The sequence below is a fragment of the Penicillium verrucosum genome (genome assembly GCF_028828655.1).
Source record: "Penicillium verrucosum strain IBT 35672 chromosome Unknown utg000005l_segment0_segment0, whole genome shotgun sequence".
Taxonomy (NCBI): Eukaryota; Fungi; Ascomycota; class Eurotiomycetes; order Eurotiales; family Aspergillaceae; genus Penicillium; species Penicillium verrucosum.
In genome coordinates, this window is record NW_026643214.1 from 1380778 (window position 1) to 1405172 (window position 24395).

Here is a 24395-nt window from a genome sequence, read left to right on the forward strand (position 1 = left end):
TAGTTGCAAGTATATCTCCCCCAAATGTAGGTGGTTAGTGGTTTAAGATGTGGATTTAAGATGTGGACGTTTGTGGTAATGAATGGGATTGCTGACCGTATGAATATCATTTTTTTAAAAAAGAAACGATGTTGATAATTATAAAATGTGAAGCCCACCCACCCATCCTTGTTGTACAGTTATGTGAACCCACCCACCCATCCCTGTTGTACAGTTATAAAAGTTTAGCCGCCAGAACCACCGCCGGCACCAGCCCGGCGTTGATTGCCATCGCGCCTATACCAAAGAATCAATGGTCAGTATGTTGTTGGCATAGATCTTGCAAAATGACATACCGTCTGATGGCATACCGCGCCCACCAGAAGAAGAAGACTCCTACCTCCTTTGCCAGGAGGATCAGGAGGACTGCGCCGCCTAAAGAAAGGCCAAGGACCGTGCCCTTGTCTGCGACAACCTCGAGGAGCTCCACGGAAAAGGAGTCCTTACTCTTGGCTCGGGGGTTGATGGGCACTAGGATTAAAAAACGTGTTAGAAAGAGGCTGCTTGAACAGACGCTTGACTGACGCCTGAAGAGGGTTCAAACTTACAGCCAGAAGAGACAGGCACCAAAAACAATAAAAAAAGTATATATAGACATAAAACTGTCATTTTTGTGATGGTTTTTGATAGTACTGTCGTTGGCATAGATCCTGCCAAGTGACATACCGTTCAATGGCATGTCTTGCCCACCAGAACAGGAACATTCCTATCTCCCTTAGTAGGAGGTATAGTAGGACCGCGCCTCCCAGTTCTAAGGCAAGCAATGGGCCCTTTTCGGCGGCGATGCGGAGGAGCTCCACGGGAACGGAGTCATCCTTACTGCGGGGGGTAGATTGTCAGTATGTCATTAGTATAGATTCTGCCAAGTGACATACCGTTTAAGGCATAGTTATGCCCACCACAAAAAGAACGATCCTCCTGCCTTAGAAGTAGGTATAGGAGGGCAACACCACCCACTTGTAGGGCAAGCAATGGGCCCTATGCGTCTTCGTACCACCCACCCAACCCTTTTGATGAATATATAAAAAAACGAATGCCCGCCCGCCCAACCCTTTTGATGAATATATAAAAAAAGCCCGCCCGCCCTACCCATGTAATAATTATTTATGCCTGACGGTCTGCAAGTACGTCGCGGCTATACCAAAGAACCAATGGTCAGTATGTTGTTGGCATAGATCTTGCAAAATGACATACCGTTCGATGGCATAACGTGCCCACCAGAAGAAGAAGGCTCCGGCCTCCTTTGTCAGGAGGACCAGGAGGACGGCGCCGCCAACAGAAAGGCCAAGGACCGCGCCCTTGTCTGCCACGATTTGGAGGAGCTCCACGGAAAAGGAGTCCTCACTCTTGGCACGGGGGTTGATGGGCACTAGGATTAAAAAACGTGTTAGAAATACGCCTGAAAAGACGCTTGAAAAGACGCTTGAAAAGACGCTTGAAAAGACGCTTGAAAAGACGCCTGAAAAGACGCCTGAACAGACGCTTGAACAGACGCTTGACGCCTGAAGAGGGTTCAAACTTACGGCCACAACAGACAGGCACCAAAAGCAATAAAAAAAGTGTATAGAGGCATAAAGCTGTCATTTTTGTAATGATTTTTGATAGTATGTATACTTGAAAAAATGATGAGAAACGTGAAGTTCTTACGTGGGGTACGAGATTGTTTTGTATACTACAGGGGAAGCAATGGCTTGTAGGGAAGGTACGAGCCTGCGATATGATACAAGAGCTTAATCTGGTAGGAGCTTAATCGGGTAGGTACATTCATCAAATAAGATGAAAACCAGAAGGTGTTGAAGAAACCAACAAGATGGATTATGCCTTGGTAATCACCAAGGAATAGTTATCAAGAGACAGACAAAAATAGATGGCACAGAACTTCTACATTTTCGAATCCCACACGAATCTTCGGATCTCTGTAAGTCACAAGGCAAAATGAAGCTTTCGCCTTTCGCCTTGGGGGGGACAAGTACAAAATCGAAGACTGAGTCTTCATCGAGGGTAGCCAAAGTTGTCTCAATCAAATCGACATCAAATAAATTGGAATAATTTTAGAAAACCAAGCCATTGACTCCCGTAGCGTTGCCATTCGCGCGAGCCTCCAAAAGATTTGGGGGCGGGGTGGGACCGAAGACAGGCTTCTCTGAGGGTTGTTCAACCCGAGTAGGGGGTGGCTCGAGATCTTCCTCATCACTGATATCCTCCTCGTCATCTTCATAGTCATCATCGTACTCGCTTTCAGTGCCTTCATCATCACCCTCTAAATGATCATCGCCTTCCGCTAGAGCAAGTCCTTCGCCTCGGCCCTGGGCTTGCATACGCCGGCAAAGGGCTTCTAGATGGTGGCACTTTCGGCGCCATCTTTCAAGTTCTTCATGGTTTCGGGTCCGTTCCTCTGCCATTTCCAGGATATTGCGGTTAGTCTGTTCGTGCTTCCGGTTGAGAGTATGGTTCTCCTTCTCCAGGCGCTTGGTTTTCTTGGACATTTCTTCCATCTCCTTGCGGAAGGTAAGGAAGAGATCGTTGCTGTTGTTCAAAGTGTCCTCGACCTGGTGGTCTTCGTCAGCGACCGGGGAATGAGAGGGTTTGTGGGAACCCTTCTGTACCTGTTTGAACTTCTCCACATAGATGTTGAGTTGGCTGCGTAACTCGGCCTCGGTATGAGAGAAAGTGGAAACCTGGGAGGTCAAAGCACGGCTTCGGTTGGCTTCGACTTCACCAGCACGGCGCTGCTCCTCAAACTTGGAAGCGAGACTTTGGATCTCGGAGTCCTTTCCACGTAGGAGGCCTCTGTAATGCAGGTCACGCGTGTCGAACTGTTCGCTGATGGTCTTAAGCTTGACGCGGAGTCTACACATCTCCGATTAGCGAACCCAAAGCCCGAAGAAGAAAAGGGAATCGAAATCGTACGCTTCATCCAGATCAACATCCACCTTTTCGCTGCGAGGGTTCCCCTTGGCAGCCATGACGTCTTGGATGTCATAAAGGAGCGAGTCGAGACGTTCGTTCACAATCAAGCGCGCTTTCTTCTCTGTATCCTCCAGCTTCTTATTCTCATCCTACCAAATCGTTTAGCTGGCAAGTCCTCCGCGGTGTTTGGCGCAATCGTCTCGAGCCGCATGCTGATGGACCCACCTTGACCTTCTTGTTCTCCTTCGTAAGTTCTCGACACAGCTTCTCCAGCTTGTCCTTCATTGTAACGGTCTTGTTGAGATCGGATTTTCCCTTGTCCTGGTCTTTTTGCAGTTGATCGGCACGCTTCTTGCTCTTGGAATAATCACGATCCAACTTCTTCATATCCGCCAACAGCTCGGTGTACTTCTTATGGACGGTTTCTAGTTTGGTCATAGGGGACTCAATGTTGCTCAGAAGTTGGTTGAGGTCACGAGTTGCCTTCTTGACCTCGCGCTCTATATATCAAAATCCAAGTTAGTGACCTTAAGTTCTAGACTAACCTCGTGGCCCAGCGGCACCAAGCAAAGAGGAAAAATGCCGCCGCAGAATACAAAGGGAGTCACGCACCAATTTCTGCCTCTTGGTCTTTCTCGCCGGCGGCATCTTGCTCCAGCTGGGAGATCTTGGCGGCCAAGAGCTTGGACGTCTCGTTTGGGTCGGCCGCTTTCTTCGCCTTATTCTTCTTCGCCATGGAGGTGGACGACATTTCGAGGTGTTTGCGTGGGGTATTGTAGACACCACGTATTTGGTGATTCGATTCACGGGGGGTTGGTACGAAGGCCGGAAGCCGAAAATTTGCGCCAGATAGGCGGGATACAGAGTAGGATGTAGACGGATCAATCACACGGAGGAGAGATCCCAGAGGCAAGGCTCACGAGCGAGGTCAGTGGCTCTGGGATGTGAGAATCGTTCGTTTGTCGTATCGTTCGGGAAAGAGCAAATGTTGGTCTTCGGAGCAGAACTTCGACGAGCGGGCGGCCAGTGAGGCTTACGCTAGCATAGATGATGTAAGCCTGGGCGGTGGACCCTCCCGGGCTGGACATTTTCGACTCCGGGGTTACGAGCTTGTTCTTTACGACTGTCAACTACTCATAATAATGTTGCGCTCATCGATGCGCCTCGGTACGCCGCGAGTGCCAAATCCTCACCCGCTTATCCGTCGCTCATTAAAGTCAACACAAACGATCCTTACACGCAACACTTGGAGAGCCGCATCAACGGTGACCAACTTGGATAACTTCCCCAAGGTCGGCGAGAAGCTCCACGGATTCACCTTACAGGAAAAGAAACATGTCCCTGAGCTTCATCTGACTGCAGTTTGGCTGAAACATGACCAAACCGATGCAGACTACATGCATGTTGCCAGAGATGATAAGAACAATGTGTTTGGAATCGGGTTCAAGACAAATCCGCCGGACGCTACTGGTGTGCCTCATATTCTGGAACATACCACACTATGTGGCAGTGAAAAGTGAGCAACATCACATTGGATACCTCGATATCTTTGCTGACCTCGTTCTCCCTCAAGATTTCCAATCCGTGACCCGTTCTTTAAGATGCTTCCGCGCTCTCTCTCAAACTTTATGAATGCTTTCACAGCTTCCGACCACACTACATACCCATTTGCCACAACCAACCAACAGGATTTCAAAAATCTTCTTTCTGTTTATCTCGATGCGACCCTGCACCCTCTTCTCAAGGAATCGGATTTCCGACAAGAAGGATGGCGCTTGGGCCCCGAGGATCCGCGTGCTGGAGAATCGGTTCCGGGACAAACTGAAAAACAGCTTTCATTGGAGGACATTGTTTTCAAGGGTGTTGTTTACAACGAGATGAAAGGCCAGATCTCTGATGCAAACTATCTCTACTATATCCGTTTCAAAGAGAGCATCTTCCCCTCGCTGAACAACTCGGGTGGAGACCCGGAGTATATCACAGATCTCACTCATAAGCAACTGTCGGAGTTTTCGAAACGCAACTACCACCCCAGCAACTCGAAGATCCTTACATATGGTGATATGCCCCTGGCTGATCACCTACACCAGATCGGTGCCGTCTTGGATGGGTTCCAGCAAGGACAAGCGGATACTGATATCAAGCTGCCTCTGGATCTCACCAAGGGACCTCTTAACGTGACTGTTCCTGGCCCCGTCGATACATTTGCCAGCGAAGACAAGCAGCACAAGACATCCACGTCCTGGTACATGGGTGACACAACCGATATTGTGGAAACTTTCTCTGTAGGAATCGTTTCCTCGCTTCTCCTCGATGGCTACGGCTCACCCATGTACCGCGCCCTTGTTGAGAGTGGTCTTGGCTCTTCTTTCACACCAAACACGGGTCTTGACCCATCTAGCCGGACTCCAATCTTCTCGGTTGGACTCAACGGCGTGACTGAAGCGGAAGCCCCAACTATCAAAAATGTGATTCAATCCGTTTTCCGTCAATCCGTTTCTGCTGGCTTCAGTGAGGAGAAGGTTCGTGGATTCCTTCACCAGCTGGAGCTCTCCCTCCGCCACAAGACTGCAAACTTCGGAATTGGTGTAATGGAGAAGACCATTTCGACTTGGCTCAACGGCTCAAACCCTATGAACGAGCTAGCTTGGAATGATGTCATCGACGAGTTCAAGCGCAGATACGCGAAACCCGGTTATCTCGAGTCTTTGGTGGAGAAATATCTCATTAACGACCAATGCATGACCTTTACCATGGTCGGCACTCCCACCTTCAACAAAGAGTTGGACGAGAAGGAGGTGGTGCGAAAGGACAAAAAACTTGCTCAACTTATCGAACAGCACGGCTCAGTTGAGAAAGCTGTTACCAAGCTTGGAGAGGAGGAATTGGAGCTCCTCAAGATCCAAGAGGATGCCCACAATGCCGACTTGAGTTGCTTACCGTCGGTGACAGTCAAGGACATTTCGCGAGAGAAGGAGCGCAAGCCTGTCCGAGAGTCCAAAGTCGAAGGCGCTGACGTCGTCTGGCGTGAAGCTCCCACCAATGGCTTGACCTACTTCCAGGCGTTGAATGACTTTGTTGACTTACCCGATGAACTCAGGTTGCTTATGCCCTTGTTCAACGACTGTGTTATGCGTCTGGGAACTGCCAACCGGTCGATGGAACAGTGGGAAGATTTGATCAAACTGAAGACCGGAGGAATTTCGACCTCGTCATTCCTTGTGTCGTCCCCAACGCACTTGGATCAGTTTAAGGAGGGAATGCATTTCTCTGGATTCGCTATTGACAAGAACATCCCCGAGATGCTGGAAATGCTCTCGGTTTTGGTTACAGAGACAGACTTCACGAGCCCTGCCGCGCCTGCGATGATTCAAGAACTCCTACGGATGACCACCAATGGAGCTTTGGATGCTATTGCGGGAACTGGTCACCGATTCGCCGTTAATGCTGCAGCTGCCAATCTTTCTCGGAGCCTCTGGATCCAAGAGCAGCAGTCTGGTCTTGAACAACTGCAGGCCACTGCTAACCTGCTCCGGGACGCAGAGTCTTCTCCGGAGCGTCTCCAGGAGCTGATCGAGAAGCTTCGCTTGATCCAATCCTTCGCCATCTCTTCGTCCAACCTTCGCGTTCGCATGGTTTGTGAAAAGGAGAGCGCTGGTAATAACGAATCGATTTTGCAAAAGTGGATTTCCGGGCTGCCTCAAACACGGTCCCCAAGCGCCAATCTCATCACCACTTCCTTCAAGTCAGCGGACAAGGCCTTCTATGATATGCCGTACAAGGTCTATTACTCAGGCCAGGCTCGCCAGACTGTGCCATTTGTTGATCCATCTAGCGCTCCTCTCAGCATCTTGTCTCAGCTTCTCACCCACAACTACCTTCACCCCGAGATCCGGGAGAAGGGTGGTGCCTACGGAGCGGGTGCTAGCAACGGGCCCCTCAAGGGCCTCTTCACCTTTATGAGTTACCGGGACCCGAACCCTCTGAACTCGCTCAAGGTCTTCAAAAACAGTGGTATCTTTGCTAGAGATCGTGCTTGGTCTGAGCGTGAGATTGAAGAAGCTAAGCTTGGTATCTTCCAAGGTCTTGATGCTCCTATGAGTGTCGACGACGAAGGCGCTCGCTACTTTATGAGCGGCGTTACCCACGAAATGGACCAACGCTGGAGAGAACAGGTTTTGGATGTTACAGCCAAGGATGTCAACGCGGTCGCTGACAAATTCCTGGTGAATGGCTCGCGACAAACGACTTGCGTTCTGGGCGAGAAGAAGGACTGGGCTGATTCGGAATGGGAGCTGCGCAAGCTTTCTATGGATGCCGCCGCGTAAGCGATATCAGTCAAGGATCGCCGTTCAGCAGTCGCTTCCTCTCTTCTTTGTACACCTTCCTCTAACCTGGATATGATCCCTGTCTAGGGAATTGCATCACGACTTCCCCCTCCCATGTATTTCTATATACCTCCCCCCTGCATCACCTCATACCTTGTACATATATCCGTGTATATCCCATCTGTGTACATCTCCATTCTTCTTCCTCTCTGTTTTCATGTGTTTTCTCCTGCCTTGACCCCCCAACCGCGCTGAAGATATTCACGTGCTTCGGCACCGAGCTAATCACATCTACAACCAGTCACTACCTTTGGTTGCAAGATGTCGCATTCATTTCCATCAGGATGCTCGCGCAAGAACAAAGAGGATGTGAACCGCCAGGTACACTCCTCTTCTCCGTTTTCAGACCCGTCCTGGCCCTATAAGTCTACACCGGACGGACTAAAAACGAGGGAACATAAATATTATCATACATATATAGAATTTGTAGAATTCGTAAAAATATCAAGAGATATCAAATTCAACCAATCTTTTCACATGTAATTGGTCAAGGCACCACAACCCTGGTAAAAGCGGAGAAACGGTAATTTCCCCTGATAAACCCCGATGTAACTGCGTCTGCTTACCCTCCTCTCCAATTGTTTTGATCAATTATCCCCAAGAGTTATGGAGAGTTACTCTGAGTAGTCATGAAGAGATCGGGCGCCATGGTCGGCCCAAAGCCGACCAAGGCCTGTGGTGAGTCGGAGATGGCATTGGCATGGTGGAGAAGAGCTAACCAGTTGAAGTAAATTGCCGACGACTGAAGGTATAGACATAGTTACTTTCCAGTATGCCAGCAACTAGGGGACTCACATCAATCAGATGAAATGCGAAGTATCCGGACCTCCTCCATGTCGCCGTTGCCGTCACACTCGAGCTGCCTGTGTCTTCAAGCCCCGGGCCAATGTGAGCAAAGAACCACATTGGAAAAAAATAACCCGGACACAGAGCTAATATTCTATTTAGGCATCTGCGATGCATGAATTAATGGAGATGCAACAAGATCAAGCTTTTGGTTCTTCGCCAGTGATCCCGGATCACCAGTCAATTCTGAACCGGCTGGCCAGGATCGAGTCTGCGCTCGGCATCACCGAAGGCTCCCAGGACCCCGAAGACGAAGTGAGTTTGTCTCATGGGGCAAGTCCTGATGAAGATATGGAGGCTGTGCCACTACATGGTGTATGGACAGCGCTTGCGCATTTAAGACTCATCACTCGTCCCCCTCCAGATGATAGTGTCTGGTCGCGATCCGCTGTTCAGCAGCTATGGAGCTCGTATGTACTGATTAAATCAAGGTGGTCGATATCTGACAGTGTCACAGCTTCTTGAAAAACCTCCCACTTCTTCACTTCTTAACAGACCATAGCGCGTTCGCTTCTCCGACCCCTGTTCTGCTCGCTTCTGTGCTTTACATATCCGCTCTGCATCACCCGTTCGGTAGACTGGCATCGTTGGACTCGGGCTATTTCGCCGCCATGTACAGTGCGATCGCTGAGCTTGTGACTCCGTCTCTGCATCCAAGTTCCCTGCAGGGAGAGCAGAAGGACGAAGAACAAAATAAAAGAGAGAAGGCATTCCATGACATTCTTGGGTTGGTCATGGCTAGTTTGAGCTGCGAGGCTTACGTTGGGGCTACAGGCTCATGGATTGCAATGGCATACCGTATCTGGCTTGATCATTGTCCAGCAGAGATGAATTCCACTACGAAAGACTGGCGTGCGTTGTTCTCCGGTCTTCAGGTAGGAACAGCTACCAAACGGCAAAATCAGGATACTTTATTTACATTTAGGTTTAGGTCATTGATATTGAACACGCCTCGATGCACATGTCCTATCCACTCCTCCCACGACAAGCTATAAATCCAACTATACAGCGGTTGGATAGCAGTCAAGGAAATGCCTTCCAGGGCCTTGCAGAAATGATGCACTTTGGGCTGAGTCATTTTGTCGGCCGTGGACTACCGAGCATATGGTCCTCACTCAATGCAGATGACGCCGATATCGTGCCTACGGCTCGGTCACCATTTACCGAAAGTGACTCGCAGGTCATCCGGCATTGGGCACGGAAGCTTGATGATTGGCTAGTACGGTATAATGGCTCATCCCGTGAGTGTCTACGAGCCAGAATACAATTTCCGGGGCTGACTATGGTTTAGAGCCCACTCCGTCTGATCGACAAGGTATTCTCATTTTGCTCCAGTATCACCTGCACAAACTATATGTGCTCTCGATCTATCATCCCGCTCGCGGATTTGATCTCAGTCCTGCGAACATTAGTTCTTTTGAGCGACATGAGTTGCTTATTTCGGCTCGGGCAGTTTTGAGACTGAGGCAAGATGATGCGAGCATATGGTCTAATTGGGACTTAGTTGTAGGTGCTGCCCCAGAGCTACCAATGTCTTTTTCTAACAAAACAGATGATCACATGGGCGGCGGTATTACTCCTTCAAGGAGTTGAAGATGGCATGACTCACCAAGATGGTATGACATTTTTAACCTCCGAGCAGAATTATCAGCCTTTTTTTAATACACTATTCCAGATTTGCACCTCATCCAAGTACATCTCCAAAGTCTGGAACGAAGAAACCAGTCCGCTGCAAGCATTCATACGGTTCTATTCCACCGACTCGAGTCTAGCATGCAAGCCATGCATACTCCACCAGACACAAGCGTGGCATTAGCATTCCCACACCCAAGCGCGGAAGACTCATGGACTATATTTGACCAAGAGATAATGTCTCTTGCAAACCCGCCATGGTTATTTGATGAATCGACGCAGCTGCCACAGATCCAAAAAGCCTCTGCAGTGCACCAGTTACAGTCTGGACTTCCATCTTTCCAGTACGACACTACCATTCTAGCATCTACATCCCAACAATTTGCACCACATACACAGTAGAGCTGCACAGCGGCGAGTTGCGGGTGTTCAAGGAGATCCCCGCTGAACTATCATCAACCCTGAAGAGAATCTATTGGTGCACGAAGAGCCACTCCTTGATAACATATATATCTATAGTTTACTAGCCGGCCCTGTTGAATTGATATATGAGCCTCCAACTTTGAGCACTTCCACAGCCTGTTGAACCATCTCCTTCACAATAATCCCGGCTGGTTTAATCTCCTTAACACCGGCAGAGACATCACCCATGAGGAACGGCATGTCGACGTCCTTCTCGTTCTCCAAATCATCCATCATGGGCACAACCCCCTTGGAAGTTAGCGCGGAAATATCAGCAGGCCGTGCTTCCCACTCCTTAATATAATCATTAGGAAGCATACGCAAAGGCCTACCAGAGACAACAAGCGTGCGCTTGGTCTCACCAAACTGTGCCCCAACAACAGCCTCCTTATGCAAGCGACTAGCACCGCTCTCCTCGGAAGCCACAAACCGCGTGCCCACCCAAACACCCGCAGCACCGAACATCAACGATGCCGCCAGACTGCGGCCATCATTAATACCACCAGCTGCAACCACAAGCGCCGGTTGGCCCGTCAACGGACTCTTATACTCTCGTGCAACATCCACAATAGCAGGTACGAGAACGGAGAACGGCACTTCGCCGGTATGACCGCCTCCCTCGCCGCCCTGCGCACAGACAATATCGACACCCGCCTTGAACGCTTTATGGGCGTGCTTTGGTGCGCCGACCATATTCATAATCAGAATGCCGGCCTCGTGGAGTCGCTTGATGGTCTTCGCTGGCGGGATGCCGACGGCGGAGACAAAGAGTTTGGCGCCGTGCGAGATGGTCACCTCGATTAGCTCGTCTAGCTGGCCGTGTGTGTAGTCGTGGTTTGTTGCGCGCGCTGAACCTCCGACCTGCGGAAGGGCGAGATCCACGCCGAAGGGGAGTGATGGGTCTCGGAGGAGTGACTTCAGCTCTGTGAGCATTTCTGATAGTTGTGCTGGTGTGTAGCCCAGTCCGCCGATTGTACCCAGGCCACCGGCATTAGATACTGCTGCTGCAAGTGGAGCTCCAGATGCGCGGGCCATGCCAGCTAGCAGCACTGGGTGTTGAATCTTCAGGAGAGAGCATAGTGGTGTTTGGAGAGACATGTTGTATTGTCGGTGTAGGGAAATGACGACGGTAGGTTATAAGAAAAAGAAGAAGACGTTGGGGGGTCTAAGCTATGGTTGTGTCTCAATTGTCCCTTATATTTATGCAGAATGAATACGAGCCATATACCTAGGTATGTTCGATGTTCGAATGTGAAGAATGGAAAAATGCGGGGAAGCGCTAAGCTAGTATGTGCGGACCGAGGTAGGTGGTAGCCGATCTACATTGTACATCCTACAACATAACTAACTAGTACAATATATGGTGCTGTATGAATTGCACATCTCGGTGAGTATACAGTCTTTTCCAGCATTACCGAGCATATATGACTAGGGTCCCGAGTCGGCTTAATGTGCTACATACTTGGATATCATTGTCATTATATTTTGCATTTAACCTAACCTGAGAATTACTGGGGCTAGAACACAAAAGAACGGTTTAATTAATGAGATTGATGAAATAAATAGCATATTTCAGGAGTCAATTTGACTGTTCCATATGAAAAATCCCCTTGACCAGTTGTCATACACGAGATCCCGAAGCGGGAATGTAATTGAACGCGCTAACTGACGCGTGGGGCGCGTCAAATACACCTCTTCGCATCACCCCAACCATCCCCGAAACACAAGATAGCCAGCATTACTCTGGACAATATGGCACCGGATGCTGAGAATTACACTTTCTTGTGTCCTCCCAGGTAATACCTCTTGGTCCACTCTGCCTTCCTCCAGGCTGCGACGTACCAAGAGTTTTCGCTGACCATTGAATGCACTCTGTTTCGATAGCAAGGAGGAACAAGAACACGAACCAGTTTACCGCACACCCTCCCATTACAACCCTCGTCTCACATTCCACCTACCAGCCGGCGCAGGACGGCACTATCAGCAGCAATATGACGACATGTACTTTTTGCGACTCGCGAAGTTGAAGCCCAGCGTCGAACAAGTCGCGATAGATTCGTGGGATGGACTTATTGTAAGGGCACTTTGTCCTAGGAAATATATTCCGCTCTCAGTTATGGATTCATCTGACAGCTGCTTGCAAATTTAGATCGCTGGAGAGAAAGTGCGACGTGTCGATCGAGTCCTCGATGTCCGACAAGGCGAGCTGTGCTGGGTGGCTGGCACCGTATACATGCATTTACCAATGAAGCCGAATATTTTGGAGGACCTTAGCAAAGAGGTTAGTTCCTTAGCCTTGCTACTGCTTCTTCTTCTTCTACTAACAATCCACAGAACTTCACATCTGCACCCCCTCCTCGCCGCACCTACACCGACCCTTCCGATCCCTCTTTGACTCAAATTATGATGGAAGATGAGTCCGGCCGCTTACGGCTCACTGGAAACTTTTTGCAGTCTACACAGCTGGCGACAGGTGCCATTATTGCAGCTTTGGGAACTGAAAATGCGAATGGCGATTTCGAGGTAATTGATATCAAGCTGCCAGACTTGGCTCCGCAGCTTCAACGATGGGAGGGCAATGCTCCAGAAAATCCAGAAAACGGAGTCGAGATTGCTGGTAAGGAACACGGCAAAATTGCCTTTGTCAGTGGCCTGGGAATCACGGGGAAATCAAGCGACACGCTTGCTTTGGATCTATTGACAGATTATCTTCTGGGTTACACAGGATTCTCGGGAAGTGACGAGAACAGTCCTTCCTTGGGTCCTTCTAAAATCTCTCGGTTGGTCATCGCTGGTAACTCACTTGGAGCCAGCGTAATTGAAGATATTGCGTCCACAAGCTCTGGCGACGCGGGAAAGAAAGCCCAACCGAAAAAGTATGGCTATGACGCCTCTGCATACAATCCCGCACCTATCACACAACTCGATAACTTCCTAGCGGAAATCTTGCCCAGCATTCCCGTCACACTCATGCCGGGCGAAAAAGATCCCGCAAACTACTCCCCTCCCTCAGCAGGGAATCCATCGTACTATGTTTCCACAAGCAAGAGCATATTCTGCACCTCCTGTCAGGGGGGATGAAAAGCCCGGAGCGGGCTGGTTTGACAGTGTCACAAACCCCTGGGACGGCGACGTGGAAGGCTGGCGACTATGGGGATGCAGCGGTCAGAATGTTGACGATGTTCTGCGATATATCAGTATCGAGGGCGGCGATAGCAGCCCAGACAAGGATACAGATTCCGATGCTCGGATGCGAATCATGGAAGCAATGCTTCGTTGGCGCTGCGGCGTGCCCACTGCGCCGGACACAATTTGTATGCTTGGACATCCCAATCTCTCAAATATATATCTCGCTAACAATACTCTCTAGGGTCATACCCATACCAATCTGAAGATCCATATGTTATCGAGTCATGTCCGCATATCTTTTTCGCTGGCAATCAGCCACAATTCAAGACTGCTACGATTGAGGGTGACGTCCCTCTCCGTCTAGATGGCGACACTGAGATGGTAGGTGCCGCTGATAGCTCAGATGCAGCCCGTGTTCGGCTGCTGGCGCTTCCCAAATTCAACGAAACTGGGGAGTTGATTCTGGTTGATACCGAGACGCTAGAGGTCGAGGTGGTCCGGTTTGGAGTTTTCAAGGGCCAGGAAGAACAAAAGTGAACTGATAGAGATATACCAATCAATGGGTACTAATGAAATAACCATCTTGTCAAATCTCACATGTATTGATAAATTTCATAAAACCTCATGGCCCCCATGGCTGCTCAGACAAATCGTATACAACCCGAGTGGCTCCACGCGCCAAGACCCACAGTTGGAAGAATCCATCCCACTAACTTCTTCTGCTTTTATATTCATCGAGACCCCTGATATACATCAAATGAGCCTTTATCCGCCATAGTACATATCAGTTGAAAAATCCTGAATCATTCACACAAAAAAATGATCATTTTCTGATCATCCACCACAATGCTACTTAATGCCAACATCGGTACGCTGCTCTATGCCCATACCATACCCACATATATACTTTCTTTCCCCCACAAATCTCGCAGATCGAGACTAAAAACAATACAGAAGAAGCTAATTTCAATTTCTGAGGAATAGCCCTCTGCTCCTCAAAAGCCCTTTTAGTCCCGTACTCATCATGGCACGTACCCCGATACCACGAATGGATGAAAGACCCGGTAAGTACATAAACAAGATCAAATAAAACTATATATGTAACCGACCGCCTTTCTTACAATCCTCTAGGAAATCCAAGAAGCAACAGCCTCAGAACCCTTAACACTAGAAGAAGAATACTCGATGCAACGCAGCTGGCGCCAAGACGCCGACAAACTAACTTTCATCGTCTGTCGGGCGATGACAACAGGCACCGAAGACGGTTTCCCCAGCCAGACAGAGCTGCAAACAGAAAGTGACTCGCCGGCCACTATGGTCGGCGACATCAACCTCTTCCTGCGCGTCGATGACGGCGAGGAGGGTGACAGCCCGCCGCAGATTGTCGGCGAGGTGGAGCTCATGATCGCTGAGAAAGTCAACCGGCGCCGTGGGTTTGGGCGCGCCGCGCTACTTATGTTTATGCGGTATATTGTTCAGAACCAGGGTGCTATTCTGGATGAGTTTGTTGGTGGTGGTGATGTTGATGTTGAGACAGTGCGGAAATTGCGGACTAGTGTTGAGGCGGCGGGGTCATCGGAGGGATTGACGTTTGAGTGTCTTAGTGTGAAGATCGGACAGACAAATTTGAGGAGTTTGGCTTTGTTTGAGGGTCTTGGGTTTGAGAGGGTTTCTGTTGAGCCGAATTTCTTTGGGGAGTTCGAGTTGCGAAAGACGGATTTGAGTCTTGGTGGTGTTGATGCGGCGCTTGAGGGGGCTAAGGTACGAGGATTTATTGCTTTGCCTTATGAGAAGACGGAATAGATTTGGGTTCTCAATGGTTTATGGGGGTTCTGATTGTATAGAGTCGTGGTGATCAAATGAACAATGCACATAGTATTCATTCCATGATATTCGAATAACACTAGAACAAAGCATCCAAAGTCACATCCCTCCAAGTCACCCTCCACCTGGGATCTCGTTACAGCCCTGGATCAGATATACCCCTGGATCAGACATACAAAGCCGGTCCCGGGATAACATATGAAGTCAGCGTAGAATAAATATTGAACAAGATCCCCGGATCAGTATTGGTATACAAATCCTCACCAAGCGTGCCTTCAGGCACATCACTTCCACCCCCAGTGACTTTCAAATTGAAGCACTGCGGGTAGTTCTGAGCACCATTCGACTGGGAAGCGGAGTGCAGAGCGATAATCTCATGCCGCATGACATAGTTACCCGCAGCGATGGTAGAAGGAATCTTCACAGTCCACTGGCCGCCAGCAGCAATAAGATGATCAGCAGCCCATGTGCCAGGAGGATTTTTGCCATCGATGAGACCGTCTTCTTCAATCTTGAAGAATTTCAGCGTGGTCTTGTCGACCGTGCTGCAGTCACCGTTGCATGAGGCGAGATACGTAATCAGAGGACCGTGGTGGGACTCTGGCCAGGTCGTCCATTGGATGTCAATACTGGAGCCAGCGGTGACTGTAGCACTCAAAGCTGCGTTGACTCCGTCTCGGTGGCAGATTATGTTCGGATCTTGGTATTCGGTGCCGTCTTCGAAACCGAGGTCGGTTGCTGTTGTTGCCCAGCCGACGCTCTCTGGGGGTCTGACATGTAGGCATATTTGTCGACGAGGTAACCAGTATAGCTGATGATGTGGTGTTAATTGGCTGCTGATATGGAGAGTTTTGGTCTTGGATTAACTTACTTTTTGCCGTCGGCTACGATGCTGGAGACATAGCCATGGCCTGCTACAAGAGATGCAGAGGCTAGGAGCATAGATAGCTTTGAAATTGCCATTTTGTGCTGGATCTTTGATAAATAATTGAGTGGTTTCTGTCTGTGCAGGACATTTCTTTGAACTACACTCCTATATTTATACACATCCCTCCCCGAGCTCGTCTTTGTCTATTCCTCTTGTAATTATTGATTTAGCCGGGGATTATGTTCTTGAAGGAGCTCCGTTCTGATCCTGGAATAGTGCCAAACACAACTACGTCAATTGGCACCGGTTGAACACAAAAGCGCAACATCGGGCGTGGACTATAAGACCTATTAGAGGAAACTGCTGGTGGAAAATCATAGATGGAAGCCGGAGTTCAGACTCTTCATGCTGTTATTGGTCTGAATAGGAAAGCCTCGGCGTTTGAGCCATCAAGGAGATGTATTACAAAGGGTCATGGGGTCAGCCATTTTATCCAACAAAGAGAACTAGTTAAGCCAAAGTCTTGGAAAATAGAGTCCACATGTATATATTTGGGGTGCAGAAACCAGGGGAACGAGTTCCAGCCCTTATGGCTAATTTCTGCAGCCAACAACGGCAATAAATGGTGGTGATCCGGGGTGGCGGGCCGATGGGAAGGAAGAATATGCTATTTATCCTTCTGGGGCTACTAATCTAACGTATGAAATGATTTATGCCAAGAGAATATGTGACGTGCCAAGTAATGTGGAGGGTAAGATGTATAGCAACTAAGTGCCGTGGCCTGAAGAGTAATGATCTACAGAAATACCGGCGTACAAAATGTCCAAAGGATTGAGGTCTACTTGGTCCATGTATCTGGTAAATAAAATCGCAGTAACTAAGGTAAGGAAACTTGAATTCGATTGGTTGTAAATGCTGGATACTAACACCTGATAATGCAAAAGTAAAGTAGTATAACATGAAGGTAATGGCTGAGTGAATAAAAGACAACAAGGTTTACATGAACATCATCAGTTAGCTACCAGGGAACTGATAGATATCCCAGGAATGTTAATGATGTTATCTGAAGCGTGAGCACAGACATACAACTGCATGGATCGAGAAGACTAGTACATCAGGGTACGCTTACCGGAGTAGTATGGACTATAACGTAGAGTCGGATGCATAACAGCTAGACCAACTTCATATAACATCTTCCGTAGATACGGGGGAGCAACACTTCGGATAGCCGCTCGCTCCTTACCTGAGAGTTTATCTCTAACAGTCTTTTGGAAGCCGTGCCCGTTCATGGTTTCCTTCAGTTTCCTGAAGAGCTTAGTGAAAGACTGATGGTCTTTAGACGAGGCAGAAAGCCCAATGATTGACGGCCCTCTCCCCATAGCATTACCACTGCTGGTGATAAAATCCTGTGAATCGTAAGGGAAGCCTGAGTTGAAGAAGCGATCAAGTAGCTTCTCGGATTTAGCATGCAGTGCCAGAGAAAGGAATGACCAACCGCCCTCATTGCAACAGCTCATGTGGATTGGAGGCAGTACATCGGAGAACCACTCAAAGCAATCGGTGCAGTCATCTAAAATGATACCTGTGATAAGATCGGGGCCGAGGTCGTGGGGACCTTCGATGGGAATGGTGCAATTGGGGTCTACGCCCTTGAGGGTTAGAGCTGTATTCGAACTGTCGATATCTGGGTACCACTGGACGGAATCAACACGCTGCTTGAAACTGTTCGACGCATTGCTACCCATCCATCCGAGTTTTATATATTGTTCTAGTGTCTTGTTAGTTTTCATTAGTTGGTTAATGGCATGAAAGTTCTCATGTGTCAACCTAGGGGAGCTCCCCAAAATCTCATCCAGGACATTGAAGATAATCTCTGGTGGAAACATGTTAAGATTTCCCATAGCAGGGACTGATGGCTTTTGGTGACACATATTTCCAGTTATACTCTTGTTAGGTAGTTTGAATGAACCTGTGTTGAAAGCTGAATGGGATTCTGGAAAGAGAATATGTCTTTACTTCGCCGAGATGAGTAGGGAGCAACGGAATGCCGATATTGTCAATGTTGTTGGTGGTTTCAGTTTGGACGAGGTCCGAGTGGATTTATATAGGTAGGTTCGAGGAGAAATGCTATATGCATCCTTGCTTTGACTTCTACGAGAAGAAAATAACCACAAAGGCCTTTGTAAACACCTGTTCTTGGAGATATCCATCCCCAACAATAGTATTATGCGAGGAAAAGTATGAAGTAGACTCGAACAAAGGCTCGGACAAGGGACTCGGGGAGGCGAGGCAGTCTCGAGCCCGGTATCAAAGAACAACGCCGAGTAAAAATAGGTCGTGTCATTGCTTTCAGTTGAGCCGTCCAAGGAAATGAAGAACTGTAGTCATTGTAGTCACAATGTCAGCGATATTATTTGACTAGAGATCACGACAGGATTCCCACGAGAGGATTCTGCGTCGATATGAAGTGAAGTCAAGAAAAAAGGCCAGAGACCCTTACAATGCCTGAACAATCCGAGGTCCGTTGATCTACACAACCAGCATTTACCCGTCTACTTGTCGCCTTGAAATATGAGATCAAAGTCGGGAGAATATCCATGACGAGAATGATGGATTAGGACATCTCGACTGAGACGAGAAACCTATGTAGTAATGATATTTCAACTGTTTTTTTCATTTGGTTGTAGGGACTGGAACCTCCGACAAAAAGTGCTCCTCGAGTGCGTCCAGAAAATGCGAGTCGCCTGACCGGTGAATGACAGCAGCCGGTTTCAAAGGCGCAAAGAGACTCCCCCGACGTAAAATTCGTTCCACGCCACGGAGTTTTCCCCGTGTCGGCTCGCAGAGGGACCAAGCCCGTGTCATGTATCCCCCAACAGTTGGTCTTGCATGCATCAACAACCAATCACGCCGCACTCCGATTCTCCGTTCGTTCCATTGTTACCGAATTTAGTTGGTCTTCTTGGTGCCCTTGGAGACATCGACGACCTTGAGGGCTGTTCAGAAAGAAATTGTCAGCATAGGTTCAAAGCGACATTCAAAATCCATCTTCCAAGTTGTATATCCTTCTATATTCCAAACAACTCAGACGGCGGACCAATGCGATCGAAACGTACCAGGGGGCAGGCTCTGCTTGAGCTTGTCGGCCTTGTCGGAGTCCTTCAGGACAAGGGTGTAAAGGTTGCGGTGGCAGCGGACCTTGAACTTGGTCTGCTGGTTCTTGCCGTTCTTCTTGATGCGGGCGGCTAGAGGCGTAAACAGTCAGCATCAATGATCATCACCAAGTCTCATCTTGGAACTTCATCAATGTAGCATAAACGTACAGGAGGCATCCTTCCGGCGGCAGATCTCAATGAACTGCTTGATATCGGAGACTTCGGCAGGCATAATGACGGTTGCGGGTGTTTTGAAGCAAGGTGCAAAAGAGAAAGCTCACTGTCGACACTGGCCTCTAAGGTGAATGTGTGCGGATCACGTTAGGGCTTGAAGCTGCAAAAGCCCTTGCTTAGTCATGTGTGATTTACAGCGGGTGCCTCAGGCGGGGTAAGTTCAGTGGCTGGTGGGGTGTTGTGGCTGGTGGAGCTGGGACCATAAATGTGGCTGGGAGGTTTCGGGGCAGGGTGCAATCTCTCCAGGTCCAAACTCTGTGAAGGAATCATCACTCCTCTTGAGGTGACATGCAGGCGGACTCGGTATCGTTTGTAAAAGGCTAGGCTATGAATATGGTCAATGTCTGGCCTGATACTGCAACTGATCAATCATACCCCCATGTGATGGCAGCTGTCACCGCAATGACAAATATAACCAAAGACACGAAGATGACTGCCTTCATATTATATATCAGAACAGGCTGTTTGAAGTGATTTGAAATGAGTGAGGGCAATAATGATGGACTGGTGAATATAGATATACGATGCAATGGCTTAGAACAGTGAGAGTTGTAAATTTGGCATTACATTTTCTAGGTAATAATCAAGACTCGAAGGGAAGTGCCATCAACCCTAGGAGTTTAACTATTGAAGTATGAAGTTGAAGTAGGTGCAACTGTATAGTTCCAAGGCAGCAGTGGAGGTGGCGCGGTGTGGCGGTACAACCCGCATGAACTGTTCACATCTATTCGTCTTGAATACTTGTCTTTTGCACGTGTCCTAAGGCTTTTTTTTTCCTTCTATTTATTCTTTTTAATCCCCTCGGAAAGAAAGATTCTACATCAACTCAAGAAATTCAAAGAATCATTGCATCATTTTTCAAGATGCCGACCCCTTTAGACCGAGCATTGAATTCCAAGGTACTACCAACATGTCGGTCTACACTTTTATGAAATATATCTAATGCTGGACTTGATAGAATCTATTCCTTGGTAGATAATTTCTAGTTAAGGCACTCGTCAACATTTCTGACCACAACCTTCCTATATAGGATTTGCAGGAATGGTCACTGCGGTGGCAGCCTATACCATCATGGGCAGCGATGTTCTTCCAGCCCAAGCAGATCCCACTGGCGGTGAGAATAGGTGTTACTAGGTATCAAACAAAGGCTAATAGAAGCTAGATCCTGAAAACTGGACAATGGATGAGATGACAAGATGGCTTAAAGCGGTATGTTCCAGTGATTTATTCAGACATGACTCAGTCCAGATAATCGTACATTTTCTTGAGAATGGTAGGCTGACCAAACACCTCAGAGAGGGCTTTTACCGAGTGAAGCTGCGACGCGTGAGGAGCTGCTTGAAAGAGTCAAAGCAAACCTCCGCATACCGCGCAAGACATCGGCTGCGCCATAATCCCCATAATAATAGGGGAAATACCATAATTTTCCTTCCCTTCCTGGCGTCTGGCGCTCTAGTTTTGAAGCAATTTCAACCAGTGGACCATTTGTTGCATCGTATCTCTCAGCAATTCATCACTGGTGGTGGGTGGGCATGGCTCAGTCTCAGTTCTCCTTCACTTCTGTGTCACATGGCATGCTTTGTTGACTTGCGTGACTATTTGTAATTTGTTGGATCAAATTTGTATGGTTGTTCAAACGACAAGGCGGAAGTTCTGGCTTTCGATAAGCCAATCCTTGCGGCCCCTCGCCCTCTCTGCAGCCGGGTTGGGGACCAGAACAAACGTCTCGCTGAATCCACGCTGAGGCTGCTCACGACCCTCACCATAGCGCACAAATCCACTGACTACAATGAGAAATGACATGTCTTTGACTCCCATCTCCGACTGTGGCTTCAGTCCGCCACCTGGCAAAATGGTAGGGTATGCTTTGTTGATGATCTGGCAGTCGTATGATTGGACTTCGTAGTATGTTGGCGACATTTGATTGGTAAAGATCTCTTGCACAGCCGCACCGTCTGCGACACGATTTCCATTGAATAGGATGGTCGTAGGCTCGAGGGAGTAGTAAGAACTGAGAGATTCGCGGTTTGATCCCAAAGCCGGATAGAAGGTCTTGATGAACTCGGTCGCAGCTGAGCAAGGAAGCAAACAAAATGTTAGCAGGCTTCCAATAAGGGATGGAACTATGAATTTGAGACTTACCCTCGGTCGACACTTTGGTCAGTGTATCCTCGCTTGCTGTAGCCATCGCGATCGGTATTTCAAGTTGATATAAAAAAGAGGGGGAATAATTGCGTGTGGTACTCGAATATGTCGAAATACGGTTGAGATGAAAGAGAAAGGTATGTACAAGCTTGTATGTCCGCGGGTTCTCGATGACGATGTAAGCGCAACAATGTATGCGCAAAAAAAAAAGGCCGACTTGCGGAGAAGCTCGGACCACCCGAGATGTGCGGAATAACATGCAACGCTCTTCTTACCGTTACCACGATTCAAATGGCTACAGCAAGGACGCCACTTCGCTCGTTATTCAGAGCGTCTCCGCTTTTGAGACTGAGGCATCCGTGGAACTGTACATCCCGCAAGCATGGGTGGGCAACCAGTCCCCGACGCGGAGTTGCAACCACGCCGCAAAGGTCCAACAAGCCTTACTATGTGACAACACCAATTTTCTATGTCAATGCCGGTGAGGATTATATATCTTTAAGAACATGAGAAATGTGAGTTGCTAACAGTCCGTCCAACTTCTAGCCCCTCACGTCGGTCATCTATACACAATGGTGATTGCCGATATCATGAAGCGGTGGCAGGTCTTGCTCGGGAACACGGATGCTCAGCTACTGACTGGAACCGATGAGCATGGAATGAAGGTAATACATGTGGATTGGATTGAAGGTCAATAATGGGTGTTGACATCGATCACAGATTCAACAAGCTGCCATTCAAGCCGGCATGGATACTCAGGCATTTTGCGATATGAACTGCCGAACCTTTGAGGTGCGAGTCCTGTTTATCGTATCAAAGGGCATCTCTAACTCTATTTATCCAATATAGGCTCTAGCGAAGGCTGCGAACCTCGACAACGATCATTTCATCAGGACCACCGACCCGACACATCGAGATGCTGTCCAATATTTCTGGGTAGGGCGACTATGTTCTGTTCATAGTAGGGCGTGGCTGATCATGAGTAGGAAATGTTACAACACCGGGGCTATATCTATACCTCGAAGCATGAGGGTTGGTACTCAGTCAGCGATGAGACATTCTATCCACAGGCGCAAGTGCAGAACTCCCTAGATCCATCAACAGGGAGGAAACGCATGGTATGTAAGCTATCCGTTCTCCAACGAGTGCGGATACTAACAACACATAGGTCTCAATAGAAACAGGCAAAGAAGTAGAGTGGTCCTCAGAAACCAACTACCACTTCCGTCTTTCAGCATTCAAGGATCGTCTACTTGATTTGTACAAAAGAGAAGACCCATTTATCACACCTACCTCCTACACAGCTGCTGTGATCAACGGAATTGAGTCGGGACTACAGGATCTCTCGATTTCTCGGCCCGTGGAACGTCTGACCTGGGGCATACCTGTTCCTGGCGACGACACTCAGACAATCTACGTGTGGCTAGATGCGCTGGTCAACTACTTGACTAAAGCTGGGTATCCTTTCCCGCCTGGACAAGAAAACACATCCGCATGGCCTGCAGACTTGCATGTGGTTGGAAAAGATATTACTCGGTGAGTTCACGAGTCCTCCCGGAAGGCCGCATGCAAAAATTAATCATTTGGCAGATTCCATTGTATTTATTGGCCTGCTTTCCTCATGGCACTAGATCTTCCCCTGCCTCGGAATGTTTTGGTGCACGGACACTGGACGATGAATCGTGAAAAAATGTCCAAGTCCACGGGCAATGTTGTGAACCCGTTTTTCGCCATTGAGCGGTTCGGAGTCGATGGCATGCGATTTTTCCTAGCGTACCGGGGTGGCCTTGCGGATGATGCAGACTTTGACAATTCCTTCATCATCCGAGACTACAAGAAATTGCTTCAGGGGGGCCTCGGAAACCTTACTATGCGTACAATTGGATGTGCGCGTGGCAATTTGCGCTCTTACATTATCGACGCCGGATCGGATAAGCTTCCAGCTGCTACCCCTGAGGACTTGGAACATCAGAAAATGTTGGAGCAGACGCCTCCGCAGGTTGCCGAGCTTATGGAGAATCTGAACCCGCGTGCCGCACTACATGAGACTATGAGCATTATTGAAAAGGTAAGAGGTGATCATCCCCACACGGGTTCGGCAAGTATTGACCTTTTTTTTTTTAGACTAACAAGTACTTCCATGCGGCGGAGCCGTGGAAAACTCCCAACCCCCAACGGGTCATCTACAACGTGGCGGAATCGCTGCGGATCGCTGGCATCTTATTGCAACCGTTCATGCCCGGCAAGTCTCATGACATTCTAGAATTGCTCTGTGTAAATACCTCGGACCCCTCCAAGCGGGCATTCGCGGCCACGGCGTACGGTTCAGATCCAGATTACGGTGAGGGCATTAAGAAAGGTATTCTTTTCCCCTCCTTTGCTCACTGAGGAATAATACGGCTGTTTTTGAGCTTTCGATTTGATAAGAGGAATCGACTGGCGACCAATCATGGGCGGCCGAGAGGCCCGTCTGGATGAAGATATGCATTTTCTCCGCAGATACGACAGATTCTATGAGGTTTTTTTCCCGGGTCCTCCACAGCTTGAAAGCTGAGACGTCAAGTTTCCCACGCTTGGCCACTCTAATACAAACGGCATGTCATGGGCGTCATGTCCGACCCACTATAATTGGAGTTTCCCTTAAGGTTGTCGACGGGAAAGACTGGGCCAGAACCGTGGATACTGCGGTCAGTCCTATCAGACGGAAAACTGGAGTTTCCCGTCGGAAAACCTTGGCCCTAGCCCTGGAGGCTCTCTTTGTAT

The 24395-nt window shown here is 48.6% G+C and overlaps 15 protein-coding genes across 15 annotated transcripts; 6 read left to right on the forward strand and 9 right to left on the reverse strand.

The window, feature by feature from the left end:
- Positions 1-224: 224 nt before the first annotated feature.
- Positions 225-1623, reverse strand: N7516_011393 (uncharacterized protein; the record flags this gene model as incomplete). Its single annotated transcript, XM_057224111.1, has 6 exons — positions 225-276; positions 336-510; positions 565-566; positions 706-858; positions 1234-1408; positions 1563-1623. The coding sequence occupies 6 exons, from the start codon at positions 1621-1623 to the stop codon at positions 225-227; spliced, it is 618 nt and encodes a 205-aa protein (XP_057069251.1).
- Positions 1624-2090: 467 nt separating this feature from the next.
- N7516_011394 (taxilin) lies at positions 2091-3700 on the reverse strand (the record flags this gene model as incomplete). Its single annotated transcript, XM_057224112.1, has 4 exons — positions 2091-2889; positions 2950-3098; positions 3175-3449; positions 3562-3700. 4 exons carry the CDS (start codon positions 3698-3700, stop codon positions 2091-2093), a joined length of 1362 nt encoding a protein of 453 aa, XP_057069252.1.
- A 130-nt stretch (positions 3701-3830) lies between these two features.
- N7516_011395 (uncharacterized protein) lies at positions 3831-4037 on the reverse strand (the record flags this gene model as incomplete). Its single annotated transcript, XM_057224113.1, has 1 exon — positions 3831-4037. One exon carries the CDS (start codon positions 4035-4037, stop codon positions 3831-3833), a length of 207 nt encoding a protein of 68 aa, XP_057069253.1.
- Positions 4038-4091: 54 nt separating this feature from the next.
- cym1 (pitrilysin family metalloprotease cym1) lies at positions 4092-7277 on the forward strand (the record flags this gene model as incomplete). Its single annotated transcript, XM_057224114.1, has 2 exons — positions 4092-4465; positions 4523-7277. The coding sequence occupies 2 exons, from the start codon at positions 4092-4094 to the stop codon at positions 7275-7277; spliced, it is 3129 nt and encodes a 1042-aa protein (XP_057069254.1).
- Positions 7278-7984: 707 nt separating this feature from the next.
- On the forward strand, positions 7985-10217 carry N7516_011397 (uncharacterized protein; the record flags this gene model as incomplete). Its single annotated transcript, XM_057224115.1, has 9 exons — positions 7985-8015; positions 8066-8085; positions 8142-8225; positions 8286-8593; positions 8641-9058; positions 9115-9424; positions 9475-9689; positions 9736-9799; positions 9859-10217. The coding sequence occupies 9 exons, from the start codon at positions 7985-7987 to the stop codon at positions 10215-10217; spliced, it is 1809 nt and encodes a 602-aa protein (XP_057069255.1).
- A 111-nt stretch (positions 10218-10328) lies between these two features.
- Positions 10329-11375, reverse strand: N7516_011398 (NAD(P)H-dependent flavin oxidoreductase; the record flags this gene model as incomplete). The annotated part of the gene is made up of 1 exon (XM_057224116.1): positions 10329-11375. One exon carries the CDS (start codon positions 11373-11375, stop codon positions 10329-10331), a length of 1047 nt encoding a protein of 348 aa, XP_057069256.1.
- A 654-nt stretch (positions 11376-12029) lies between these two features.
- Positions 12030-13943, forward strand: N7516_011399 (DNA-directed DNA polymerase delta subunit POL31; the record flags this gene model as incomplete). Its single annotated transcript, XM_057224117.1, has 6 exons — positions 12030-12073; positions 12162-12351; positions 12427-12558; positions 12612-13303; positions 13326-13591; positions 13648-13943. 6 exons carry the CDS (start codon positions 12030-12032, stop codon positions 13941-13943), a joined length of 1620 nt encoding a protein of 539 aa, XP_057069257.1.
- Positions 13944-14230: 287 nt separating this feature from the next.
- Positions 14231-15209, forward strand: N7516_011400 (uncharacterized protein; the record flags this gene model as incomplete). The annotated part of the gene is made up of 3 exons (XM_057224118.1): positions 14231-14274; positions 14391-14470; positions 14538-15209. The coding sequence occupies exons 1-3, from the start codon at positions 14253-14255 to the stop codon at positions 15207-15209; spliced, it is 774 nt and encodes a 257-aa protein (XP_057069258.1). The 5' UTR covers positions 14231-14252.
- Positions 15210-15396: 187 nt separating this feature from the next.
- Positions 15397-16193, reverse strand: N7516_011401 (AA9 family lytic polysaccharide monooxygenase; the record flags this gene model as incomplete). The annotated part of the gene is made up of 2 exons (XM_057224119.1): positions 15397-16000; positions 16102-16193. 2 exons carry the CDS (start codon positions 16191-16193, stop codon positions 15397-15399), a joined length of 696 nt encoding a protein of 231 aa, XP_057069259.1.
- Positions 16194-17204: 1011 nt separating this feature from the next.
- Positions 17205-17999, reverse strand: N7516_011402 (uncharacterized protein; the record flags this gene model as incomplete). Its single annotated transcript, XM_057224120.1, has 1 exon — positions 17205-17999. The coding sequence occupies one exon, from the start codon at positions 17997-17999 to the stop codon at positions 17205-17207; it is 795 nt and encodes a 264-aa protein (XP_057069260.1).
- A 1048-nt stretch (positions 18000-19047) lies between these two features.
- On the reverse strand, positions 19048-19485 carry N7516_011403 (60S ribosomal protein eL38; the record flags this gene model as incomplete). Its single annotated transcript, XM_057224121.1, has 3 exons — positions 19048-19094; positions 19215-19343; positions 19422-19485. 3 exons carry the CDS (start codon positions 19483-19485, stop codon positions 19048-19050), a joined length of 240 nt encoding a protein of 79 aa, XP_057069261.1.
- Positions 19486-19607: 122 nt separating this feature from the next.
- N7516_011404 (uncharacterized protein) lies at positions 19608-19930 on the reverse strand (the record flags this gene model as incomplete). Its single annotated transcript, XM_057224122.1, has 2 exons — positions 19608-19812; positions 19863-19930. The coding sequence occupies 2 exons, from the start codon at positions 19928-19930 to the stop codon at positions 19608-19610; spliced, it is 273 nt and encodes a 90-aa protein (XP_057069262.1).
- Positions 19931-20350: 420 nt separating this feature from the next.
- Positions 20351-20881, forward strand: N7516_011405 (Ish1 domain-containing protein; the record flags this gene model as incomplete). Its single annotated transcript, XM_057224123.1, has 5 exons — positions 20351-20386; positions 20446-20458; positions 20518-20601; positions 20650-20696; positions 20783-20881. The coding sequence occupies 5 exons, from the start codon at positions 20351-20353 to the stop codon at positions 20879-20881; spliced, it is 279 nt and encodes a 92-aa protein (XP_057069263.1).
- Positions 20882-21119: 238 nt separating this feature from the next.
- On the reverse strand, positions 21120-21675 carry N7516_011406 (putative nuclear transport factor 2 domain protein; the record flags this gene model as incomplete). Its single annotated transcript, XM_057224124.1, has 2 exons — positions 21120-21559; positions 21630-21675. The coding sequence occupies 2 exons, from the start codon at positions 21673-21675 to the stop codon at positions 21120-21122; spliced, it is 486 nt and encodes a 161-aa protein (XP_057069264.1).
- Positions 21676-22204: 529 nt separating this feature from the next.
- On the forward strand, positions 22205-24020 carry N7516_011407 (methionine--tRNA ligase MSM1; the record flags this gene model as incomplete). The annotated part of the gene is made up of 7 exons (XM_057224125.1): positions 22205-22297; positions 22353-22424; positions 22482-22568; positions 22619-22750; positions 22801-23168; positions 23223-23700; positions 23757-24020. The coding sequence occupies 7 exons, from the start codon at positions 22205-22207 to the stop codon at positions 24018-24020; spliced, it is 1494 nt and encodes a 497-aa protein (XP_057069265.1).
- Between the last annotated feature and the right edge of the window lie 375 nt (positions 24021-24395).